A 12677-nucleotide genomic window follows, 5' to 3' on the forward strand; every position below is an offset into this window, starting at 1 on the left:
TTGCCAGATGTCCGCTTCCCACACTCATGGACCCAACCCAGACTTTTCATCAATCCTAGCACCCTCCCCCTTCACAGTGCTCTACCTCACTTCTCTGTCCAGAAGGTCCAACACTCCTACATGCTGGTCCTTATCAGATGCATCTTTCTCCTGTACTGTGAAATCCCTATTCTAACCTTTTTTAGTACAGTAATTTTGACCTCTCTTTAATTATATTATTAGAAACAATAAAGCTAAACCAATCTCGTGGACATTTTAAGTCATTAAAATGAATTTATAGTTCTAGAATACTTTTATTCTTCATATGAATGCCACACAGCAGATTTACATGATTAAGCATCAAATGTCTTGTTTCATTTTAGAAACATCGCTTTACCGTTACAAATCTAGAACTCCTGTTCAGCAAAAGGAAGTATTACTGCTAATAAGTTTAAGGGGATCACAAGCGAAGTAAGAGTTTATACGAATATTCTCTATATGGGAATATAATTACTTTATGAATAAAATTCCAGTGCAAGTGTAATGTCAGTTATTCTAATCTATGCCCCAGATTAACTGGAGACCTTCAATGTCGAGGTAGGTTTATCTGTCTGGGACTTGTGCAACAGGCTACACTTTAAATCTCAGTTTAAAATACATTAGAACTTGATATGAACAAGTGTTAGACCAACATTTGAAACAAACAGTATTTTAACCAAGTTCAAAATAATTTCAGAGTCCAGTATCTCTGGATCTTATAAACTTTTGAATGCATCATCTGTGTACCGTCCGCTTTATGTCACTATAGTTACACTCACAGGAACTATTCCATCAAAAGTTCCTACTAGTCATGTTCAGCTGACATTTCTGTAACATTAGTGGAAATATAAAAGCTTGGAAACTTTGAAGGGATGCTTGTACAGATAGCTTAAGCGTAAAAGTGATGATGACTGTTCTTAGGAAAGACCTGCCTGCCAAACTTCAAAACAGATGCCCTTTTTTTGATATTACTATGGATAAAACTGTGGGAAAAGACCATTCCACATAAAACCTATAGAAACACATATACTAAAGTTAAGTAACTCTACTGCCTTTGGGAGGTGGATAGATTCGGTAATACCTCATCATAAGAGCAAGTAAACTACAAGCTCCATCAGACAACATTTCACTACAGTGAGGGCTGAGTAACATAACTTCTTTCCAAATAGAAACTAAAAGTTCTTCGAAGATTCCAGTCAGTAATGAGAAGCGTTAAGGAATTTTATCTGAAAGAAGGAATAAAATAAGGATAGTCCTACAAAGGATTAATAGGTCATTTTCAGAGCCTGAAATGTGAGTCAAAAAGCAGTTTTAATAGGTTACAGATCCCTAATGTACCTCATGAACTGCACTCATTTCTAGTTTCACGAAAATAGCACATTTGCACTTTCCGATCTTAGTTCTATACCATAACAGTAGGTATACAATACGTGAAATGACCAGGCAATCAAGACTGCTAGAGCTCACTTCTTTTTTCATTTTATTCAAAACAATTAGTTAATCATGGTACTTCTCCGAAAACTTGCAAGCTCCACACAAGGAAAGAGTTTCCTGCCAGCATCAATCCGTCATCACTTGAAACACATGTCAGTTTTCCATCCCTGTGCACGGCTGGATTTGTATTCCATGTTTACAGAGTCCCCCAGGGCAGTTCATTCTCTGCTGATGCATAGAGCCTTGCTAACAGCAAGTCAGCTTTGTTAACATGACGGGAATGAAAGCTTCATTGTAATTTAATGTTCCTGGTTCCTCTTTGCTTTTTTTTATACAGGCCACTGGAATGACACTCTTATTATGCACATGGAAAACTACACAGCTCTGATGCTAGGCTTCACATAACTACTTGTTGTTGTTGTTGTTCTGAGCTCAAAGGCATTTATACATAAATCTTTGAATCAAAAACTGTGACTTAATCTGCGAACAGACTTTTCACTCCAACCTTCTGGCACCTACAAATCTCCTCATCTCCTGTTGAGATTTTACAGCTTTCTAATATTAAAATCTTTTTCTTGGTGGCTGAACATACTTCCTAGAATGACAGCATTTGTTATCAGGGTATTCCATGAAAGTGCCTGAGCAACGCTACCAAGACTTCCAGTGCCAATAAATGGCTCTAATTCTGAACATAACACGCAATGGAAGACTTGGCATGACCAAGGGTTCATGCTCGACCATGAAGCTCAAAAAGTCTCTGTTGCTTTTCCAAGAACCTACAAACATGGAAAACTCTCTCATGCACATTATGTCGTCACAGAAATTGGCAAGATTTTTCCAGCCCAATCACTATGAACAGGTTTTTTCGGGTGTACTTGTGTTTCTCAGGGCAAATGCTTCCTTTAAGACTAATTTTAAATTGGCTATTTTTACTGTTGCCACTTTCTAAAGGTGTGCAACTGCTATAGTTTTATCACAGAAGCTTGTTTGTGGGTACCGTTTCAGCATATGAGATAAAGCCGTAAGCATTCTACACACATTCCTCTCAGATTGTCCTGTACCACATGCCTGGGCACAGACATTCACATGCTCATTATAGACAATTTTCCATTACTCTAGTAATAACTCAAACCTGTTCACTAATTTTAAATACAAAGCTCATTATGTTTAGTGGTCTTCTTAGAAGAAGAAAATTTGTCACATCCAGGTATCTACAGCATCCTCTTCCTTTGGACTAGATGCACATCTAGAATACACACGACACTGGGTGCGCTCCTTTGTCTTTGATCATAGGCATGAGAAAAAGAGCTGGCTTGCCGGTGTTTAAAAGGGTGGGGACTTCTTGCCCTTTTTGCTGGATTACACTGGGATTTTTATGAGCTAATTTTCCAAAGAGGTTGGCTATTATAAAGCCTGGAAGAGCTTTCAGTGTCAGTGCATTCCAAGTCCTCAGTCTCAGCTGCCTGAAGCAATAACAGCAGCAGAAAGCTCAGAAGCATTCCTGTAATCAAGACGCATTTACCATGAGAGCTCTAGCCAGGAAACTTTATACAGCAGACTGACTTTTTCATTGCCAGTGTTCCTTTCCATGTCACAAAGGCCTTGAGAAAGGAAGCTGAAAAGACAGATGTTTACACGGCTCCAGAAGATGCTTGGAATATTTTACCTAGGGAAATCTCAAGTGTATCAATCTCTGAAAAAGAAATCTGCTTCCAAGTAGACAGCATCATCCTTTTTATCCACTTAATCTGGACAGTAATGAAACAAAATGTAGATCTAGCGTCAAATCTCTTTATTTTGCAGAACGGACCTCTTCAGAATATAACTGGGCAGTATTTGTACAGTGAACATGTACTCATGCACTACCTATCTGCCGATGGTTGACCATCTACAATTTATTTTCTCTTGATTAACTTACTTTCTCAAAACGCAACCAAATGTGAATTGAAGCATGACACTTGACAAATTATCTTTACAAATTCCAGAAGAGAAGTTGAGGCTTTGTACAATAATCCTGTAGTGAAACGGATGGAAATCTAAGCCATCAATGGCTAGGCTAAAAGTACAACACAAGCAGCCTAGCTGAAAAAAGTTACCGACCACCTATTATTAGGCTGTTCAATGACCTGGAGCCTCTCCCCCTAAGCTCCCAAGCTCGGTCTCCCACAGCAGTTACCAGGTTATCTTGACCTTAATTTCAGCATAAAGATTATACTCTGTGTTATAATAAATTTTGGAGCAAGAGTTTGTGTGCATTCACTGTGAACTATTTGTTTAAAAAGACGATAATCCGAACTGTAGCTAATAGGTATCACATTATTTTAGTTATGACAGCACCTGGGAAATCAAATCAGAAACCTGAGCTTCATAACATGTTTTACATCCACAAACAGAACAAAATACGTTTGCTGCCCTAACAAGCTAAAAGCAAGGCATCGTCTGTGTACAGACAAATCCAAGGTTGTGTTGGATAGATCAGTCCAATTCCACACAGCCAACTGTTAAAAAAAATAAATCTGCTCTCACAGTCATTGCTTTTTACTACCACTCCTCCATCTCCCTTTCCTGGGAATTGCGTCGCTCAATCTCCGCTCAGTATTCGCAAGCCATGACGCTGGCAGGCTTCTGAAAGGTAATCCTGCCAGCATTGAACGTCTCCTAGCCTCCATCTGCAAACTTCGCTACTGGTCTGCTGGCATATCCTTAGACAACTGTTGTAGGTATTGACACATCGGTGACATGGGGAATATTAAAAGTCAATTCAATAGGTTCAGAAAATAATTTTTGAAAGAGCATTCTAAATGATATGACTGCATTTCAAGACAAAAGTAAAGGCTTTTACAGTAACAGAGTCTCAAGAGGATCAGATACCAGACTTGAATGTTTACATTTGTTACCTTCTTACTTCATTTACTTTTCCTAAAGAAAGGGTAAGACCATTTAAATGATTAAAATTGTTATTCTGAAGGAAGCGTATAAGCAAATGGACCACATAAAAACTCAATATACTTAATTTCCAAACAATAAAATACCAGCTATGCAATTTTTACAAGTTCTCTAAACCCATATGTTATTCAGATTGTTTTAAAATATTTATACACAATACCGAAAAAGCTTCTGATTGAGTAGGTACAAGTATGGCAAAGTCTTCCATCTTTCAGCACTTTGACAAACACTGGACAAGAGAGACTTAAAAAAAAAAATGCATATTCTCTCCTTAAAAGAAAACAAAATGCAATTTTGGCATAAAGCTTAAAGGCATCACATCAGTAACAGGAGCACAAAGTCTGTCATTACAAAATATTTCTCCTCCATTTCTCAATGTTTCTAGAAAAAACAAGCAGCAACTGTTAGTGACATAATGCCAGCACAAGTTTTCTCTTGGTTCTTTTTTTCTTTTACTTTAATACTTTGCATTTCTGCTCATAATAGTTTACAAGTCTACTCTTTCCAGTTACCTTTATTTTTAATGAGGCAGACTCCTTCCATAAGGTTTTCACTGACACCAGAGGCAAATACATCCAAACACAGGCATTTCTCTAAGGACACCCAGGAGAGAGAATGCTTGGCTAACAGGCTTTTGGTCTGGGCTAGTATTGTCTTAACTGGCAAGACAAATTAAGTAGGATCAGTTTTGATTTCACCTAAGCAATCAAAGCTCATAGGGGCAGGGAAGACGGATGATGGCAAAGAAACCATGCAAATATTTCTACAAGTATTTAGCTACTATTAAATTACGTTGAGCATTAGAATACTGTTTCCTAATAAACTACTTCCAATAAAAGTGGAAAATACTCAAATTTTTTGTGGATTAAGACAACGTTACACAGTAACTTTCCACACAGAAAATTCAGCTATCTGGGAGTCTACTAATCAGAAATCTTAAGCTTCAAATCTCTACCCTCTGAACATAAAAATGTCAGTATAAGAAAACAGTATTTTGCAGAAGAAAGAAGATAGTCCCTTTACAAGGATTCTAGGAGCACATCTCAGTTTGTAAAATTACATAAGGTTTATGCAGAGCAAATGTTCTTCAGTGACAGTTGTCGTAAATTAAGCTGAAACACTGGCCAAGGCAACTATAAGTAACGGATCCGAGTAGTGTATGAACTTGGAAAAAGATCCAAGTACCTCAAATTTTACCCAGTTTCTTAACAGAATCTCTGGCGGCATCCCATTCCATTACAATTAACCAGTGCAAACAGGAACTATGCACATCATAACATCCCTGGAACATCTACAGAAAATCCTTTTATTACTTTCCCACATAAGCAAAGTATTTTTAGCTTCTTTCAAATAAAGTTGCAGCGAATGAAAGGAAAGCCAGCATCATATGATACGCTAGCTCTCTGTATAACATATGAAGTATTTTGTACTCCGCTGTAGTTAATGGATTACACGACTAGACAGAAAAAGACAGAAGTCTAATTTTACCACATATATGAAATCAATACACGTTTAACATCACATGTAGTGACTTCTGAGTCTTTCGGCATCAATGCTTGTTTGGATGTCAAGTAGCAACAACTGTTACAAGACTCAGAGATCATCAAAAGATACGACTTCTACCTTAGAAAAGCAGAGTGACCCAATGACATAGTTCCTTCTTATAGGCCAATAAACTCAAAGGCTCCTATGGCATATGCAAAGCAGATGTTCTTGGTGTAGCATATAAACATGGATGTTATTTCCATTAGGGCATATCCATATGAGGTGACCGACTGATTGGAAGACAGCACAGTGCTGACTAGAAATCATGCAAGTCCTAAACTACTCTCAGTGTTTACATGAGGAAATCACATTTTAATTTTGGCAGATGATACTGGAATATGTCTGGTTTACATACATGTTTTCTCTCTGTGGCCTTCAGAGATTTTGCAGCGTAGTAAAAGAGCTGGGTTCCACACAGTGCTACCCAGTATTTCGTCCAAGATGCTACCTAGATAGAAAAGATAAAAGAAAATTACAACTCAATATTATGAATCATTTCACTTATCTGTGGCACAAATAGTAGTTGTCATCCTGCGAGAACATGACAGCACTAACTGTCCAGCCAAACCATCAGCCACGTTTCTAAAGCTGCTGTTTCTGGTTATTTGTGTAGGCCTATGAATGCTTTAAAAATCCAGAAAGCAGAAAGAACATGTGCCTTTCCTCAGTCATCTGAGAAAAATTTTGTGCATCTTAATTCTATACTTTCTGCAACCCTTATTGAACACTTGAGTTAGAGTACATTTGTCCCTTTTCCACTTTATGTACTGCCATAAAGTATCCCCCATTGTCATGAATATGTATTTTGATTTATAATTAATAACCAAGCATTTGTGATGCAAATAGTAAGGGTTAGTATGTATGCATAAATTGTTAGGATCCACCTACCGTTGAGGAAGACAAAACATGCTCCTCTCTTTTAAAGTTAACAGTAATTGTAAGAAATTTTATATAGCATTATACTTCTCTTCTACTCCCTAGATTAGGGGTATAGCCTTATAAACTGAATAAATCCACCAAACAGAAGAATGGAAACTCTAGCAGTGACCCTAAACCTTAATCAGCAAGGCAGAGATCTCAGACACCTGAGTTATTTGCACAATGGTCATTTTTATTGTCTTTATGACTGGGTAAAGGAAGAAGGTGAGAAAGTGAATTAAAAAAATCTTACTGTAGGTTTTTTGCCTTCTTTCAACAAAGTCTTCCTCCTGAGAACACCTTGAATAGTAACTGCTCCTGGATACAAATGAACAGCCAGATCTTCAGATTCTAGGGAGCTGAAAGGAGCATGTGAAGATTTGTGTGAAAAAATACTTTTCCTAAAGTAGTTTTCCAATCATTACCACACACTAATGCAAACATCTGTATTTTAATTTAGAAATGTCAACTTTTTATTAACTGGACTTCATTGTGGAAAAAGACTTTGGCTGTTACAAGGAATTGCTGTTGTGGAATTTACACTCACAAGCAAAAGTGATCAGAAAAATTAATTAGCCAAGCAGGTAATCCTTAATTAAAAAAATTAAAACTCAAACCACAACTGAAATACAAGAACAATTAATTTCAAAAAGCAAACGTTTGAAGGACATTCATATTGTTGCTGTAGGTGTTAAAACCTCTCCTTCAGTCCTTGCAAGAAAGATTGAGTATTTTTTTGTTAGAAACACTGGAATCATTAGCACATCAAAAACAAAGCATAGCTCAAACATGCACAATCTTTAAAATATCTGAAAGCAAGAAGAGTGGGCAGGAGCAATAAAGAGAAGAAACCCGAACCATAGCTTTAAGGTGTTTTAATGCATGTGGTGTTCTACTAATAACCTACCCTATGTAGGATCTAAGAGCAATGGGACAAAACAAATGCCAGGTACAGCACCGTGAAAAGAAAACTTAGCTTTATTAAAATTACAAAGCTGACTGGCTTACAAAAGATTCTCAATCAGAAAAAAATTACAACAGAAATAATTTCAGTAAGCATCAATCAGAGCACATAACTAAATTGCTGAACCCGGCAGCTTTCTAAGAAAAGCCAAGAAATTGAACAGCGCCTGAAACTCATTTTGAAGTAAGCCAGGATTTGCTGTTTCATCCTTCCTAACATCCATGAATGTTCAATGCCAACTGGAAATCTAGCAAACATTTTCCTTGCAGCACCTACTGAGGAGGATGATATGGAGACAATTTGGGACATTGACAGATGTGAACATGAGTTTAATTCAGTGAGACAATGCTTGCTTCTTGACATGAAAAAACTTCCATATTCAACAGCCATTTCTTTCCCAACTACAGCTGGAGAAAGAATTTGTATTTTAATTAATCTGAATAATCAGTTATATTACTATGTCAGCTTGCAAATAATACTACATATAATGAATTGGGGACAATTTTAATGCATTATTCATTTTAGCCATATTTCTTATTTCAGGGAAGATGGGAAAAGAAATTCAGTACAAAACTGACACCAAAGAAAACATCTTGAATGCTATCCCATTAGCACAAGAAGCAGCTTTGTTGTCCACATGAGAACTACCAACACCGCTACACAGTGGTGGGGAGTTAAAAGTTACCTCTGATAAAACATCTTTAAGCCTTCATATAAAGATCCAGTGGTTCAGAGCTTGGATTTGCAGATCGGAACGAACAAAAGCCCTTATGGTGATATAGGTTAAGTCATAGAAGAGGAAAGCTTTAAGTCTGAGAAAAAGGTCTCTACCTTTATTTTGACATGTAAGTTAGAAAGATCACATCAGAAAACACCCACTTAATTATTAAACCAAACCAAATCACCAACACTAGAGGGAAAGTTTGACACCTCTGTGTGCAGTGGGGATTGTACCTGCTGGCCTTCATGTGGCCTCGATAGCCATTTCGTGACACTCTTGTCCCCGGACCGAGAGAATGGTACAACCTGTTCCTGTTGGATTCCATTATAAATTGTACGTATTACATATACTTTTATTCACACAAACAGCATGACTGCTAAAACAGCACAGTATTTTTTCTGTGTGCGTATCACAAAGCCACTTCTTCCACATAAGAAACAGAGGATAATTTTATTTAGAAAAATGCATGCAGGGGTGGATACCACAGTTTTTATTTCATCAGATGTTCTCTTTGTCAGTACTCATGATACTAAAGTGTTTTATGGGCATCAGGAATAATACATTTCAAGAGCAAAGTCTGCATTTAGTTCTCAGAGATTAAATCAATGTAAAGGAACCATATTAATAAAACTTGTATGTCTTTAAATTCTGACTATAGATTTTACTACCAAAATATTATTCAAATTCTCTGACTGTACACACACACAAGCTGTTGGGCTGAAAGGAATCAAAACCACTATCAAACTATGACTGGCACTGCTTAAACTACTATTGTGTTAGGTAACACTGAAGTAAACTAAGCAACATTTCAATTCTCCAGTTCATACAAGCTTTAAACTTTACATATAAGCTTCACATTTTAGAGTCCTTAACCTGATCCATACTGTTATCCATAGCCAGGACTTGTGTTCTAGACCTGCCTTTTAAATACTGCTTTGCTTCACTGAACCTTGTTTTTTGGGATCAGATACCTTAGTTGCCTGAATTCCATTTAAGTCAATAGAAGTATACACACTTTGTCCTTACCTCCTATTTTTTATCCATTTTCCTTTCATGCAGAAAGATTGAAAATCAGCTCTAATTCTGCAGAAGCAGGCAGTTAAGTGCAAGATTACGAGAATTTTACAAGCAAAATCTCCTACGTAGTATAAATCTAACCAATCCATTGCCCATGAGAGGGGCTTTCTATTAGCTGGACAGGGCTGTATTTCTCATAATGGGAAACCTAAACAAGCAGCAATGTCGTGTTTCAATCTGAACTCACAGTAGCATACAGTAGGCAAACAAAACAGTCTTAAACAAGGCACACAGTAAAGGTCAGCAGCATTAAACAAGAATGCATTTTTTGTTTCTTTGGGGTTTTTTTTGCTTGTTTTTAAACCAGCTCAAACTATTGTCTTTGTTGCAAGAAGAATTATCAAAAAGATATTAGTGAATTACCTTCTACTAATCTATCTGAGAACATGCCATCATTTATTTTTCAACGAAACTGATATCTTTGAATTTTTTTATTTTTTTTAAAAATACATTCAAGATACAGACAATTAAAACAATAATTAACATAACGGAAAGAAAACCATAAGATACGCTATATATTTGTGTGTACATATATTTTGCATGCAAGTTAAATACATTTTCTTCTTACCTTTAAGCGTGTTTTTTTGCATAACAAGGAGGCTATCACTCTTGCATTCAAGCTATTTCAGGGATATCTATTCAGAGACACTCAGGATGACAACCAATGAGACTGAAGTGTCACTTCGTATACTGCCCTTAGCATGATACAACTGTCAGGACTTAGAATTAAAGTCCTTCGAGTAATTTTGATTAGCCTAGAGGGACACGCCAATTTTGAAAACTCTTACTCGAGGTTCAAACTAGGTTTCTGTTGCTCTTAAAAAACAACAACCCACAAACCAATCAGTGACTCTAGTTATAATCCCTTCTGCATTTCCCAGTTACAAACAACAGGAGGGCCAGGAAAATCAGGAATATTTAATACAATTCCTTCTGTTACCTGGGGAATCTGCGTGTGGGGTACCTAATTACTTCCTGTTAGGTATATTATGCAGATTTAAGCCCTTTTCATCATTTTCCTCCTACCCAAAGATCCTGTTTCTAAATCACTGGGGAACATTGAATTCCCACTTGCACTGCATAGGAAGTAGTCATTTATAACACTGGAAGCATCCCAATTTTGCCAGTAGCAAACTAATGCTTCTCCCTCACTTGAAAAGTCTTTTGTAAGAATTGAAACCCACCGCACAGCCGAAAACTAGACAGGCGACCCCTCTAGTTATCTTAAAATTTAACACTTGCAGTGTAAATTGAACACTTACAGTGTATTATCTACTAAATTCCAAAACATGCTTTCATCATATAATTCGAGGAACAGACACAAAGTTGTGTATCTCTAGGAATTTCACACATAATGTTTTAAGTGTCTGTAAGGAGCCCAATCCCTCTCCCTGGAAGCAAGCAAGAGAACTCGCCCTCAAAAGCATGCAAGTTCAGAGTTCCCAAAGAGCTCCCTCAGGAAAGAGGAAAGTACTGAAGGGAAGTGGAATCTGCAGGAGAAAGAATCTTCTGACATAACTGTTTGACATGGAGCAAACCTTTTAACGGGGGGGAGTCTGGGCCAGCCAGTTTTCATTACAACGGGGATGAAAAACTTCTGCTTTGTTTCAGAAGTCTGCACAACTCTGGCGAGTGTCACCATTCTCTAAAAATGCTTAAGACAACTTAAGCCTGAAGCTTCCTAAAATTTTAAGTTTCTTATGGTTCGTAAGGTAAAAGCACTCAGTTCACCACTTTGTCTAACGCTTTGCTACATAACTCTTTGTCTTTGACTAATAACCTGAACTTGTTTAATTCTGTGATGCAACAGGGAAGGAAAACCAAGAAGAAAACCTTTTGAATGTTGTGGGTTGCATCACTGAGCACATACAAGTTACAGATTTTCCTTCTGACCGAATTTTCTGTTTATGTTCTGATTGCTTACATAAGGGAATCAAAGGCATATCCTCATGTAGGTAATCATATTTATAGCATGAAAGATCGAAGAATTCACCTTTGGCACTGAGATATTTTCAAAGATTTCTTCCAAAAAGTAACACAGAACTTCAATCGCTTCAAGAAGAACATGAGGTTTGTAGTAACAGTTCCCAACTATAAAGAGAGAGTGCTTTGACAAAAATTTCTATGAAACACGTCTTCAAAGCATGACAGAAAGAGTCACCCATGGCAACTCTGAAGCTGATCGATTACCCAAAATTGTATTATAGAAGCAAATTATGCACTGTATTGTGCATCTTACTGAGCTGTGGGAAGATGAGATTTCCACCTTTTACTATATTAAACTACAGCTGTTAGTCTTTTTCCATAGTCTCAAATACAACATGGGAAAGGATTGAAGTGGCCAATGTCACCTGAGCATGTATTTGGATAAGGAGTAGGATATTAATTCTGAACCACAAAATCAGGCATTAGCAAAGGGCATTACTGTGCCTTCCCATGTAACAACGAAGTGAAAAGCAGATGGGAGAGACAAAACAAGCGACAATGTCAATGACAAGAACAAAGGGACTAAGAATGGATGAAATCTCGGGGAAAGTGAAAACGTAAAACAGATAGGTCACATGAATAGCATACAAAGGATATACACGTATAAAACCAGAAAAATAATTTGGGGTTTAACGGTAGTCTGATTGAGCTATTTAGAAGAATGTGTGCAATAAGTAAGCACCCAATTAGACAAAAGCCCTATTAACTGCTTGTGAGCAGAAGGTACTTCGCTGCCGCTTTAACAGATCCAAGTGTACTTACTACAGTTTACTAATATTCTTACATACGGAAGACCTCTAGATCACTAAGATAAAGCATCATTTTCAGTGGATATGTCTGAATAGAGAAATGCAGGTTCTGAGTGACAGTTTTTCTTACCTTTCAAATGCTGGCCAGGAAGTCTCTTCACTGAGTTCAGAACCATCACTGCTACCTTGAAACAGATAAGAACAAACGATACTTTATTTCATCATCTACCATCCATCTATTTCAATTTTGTCTGGTTCTCCTCAGAATATTTAAGACTAAATGTGTAAAAAATACTTCACTAAAATACTACAGTGAAAA

At 37.1% G+C, this 12677-nt stretch overlaps 1 protein-coding gene across 7 annotated transcripts in view; it reads right to left on the bottom strand.

Moving 5' to 3' along the window:
- The window catches only part of RALGPS2 (Ral GEF with PH domain and SH3 binding motif 2), a 156992-nt gene that overhangs the window by 15206 nt on the left and 129109 nt on the right, over window positions 1-12677 (bottom strand). For all 7 annotated transcript variants that reach the window (XM_063342813.1, XM_063342815.1, XM_063342814.1 and 4 more), the window contains 4 exons: window positions 12489-12543; window positions 8780-8857; window positions 7115-7220; window positions 6299-6391 (listed from right to left, as the gene is read on the bottom strand). In XM_063342813.1, coding sequence (XP_063198883.1) covers window positions 6299-6391; window positions 7115-7220; window positions 8780-8857; window positions 12489-12543 — 332 coding nt within the window. The remainder of the gene's footprint in view (window positions 1-6298; window positions 6392-7114; window positions 7221-8779; window positions 8858-12488; window positions 12544-12677) is intronic.

The sequence above is a fragment of the Chroicocephalus ridibundus genome, chromosome 8 (genome assembly GCF_963924245.1).
Source record: "Chroicocephalus ridibundus chromosome 8, bChrRid1.1, whole genome shotgun sequence".
In the NCBI taxonomy this organism is placed as follows: Eukaryota; Metazoa; Chordata; class Aves; order Charadriiformes; family Laridae; genus Chroicocephalus; species Chroicocephalus ridibundus.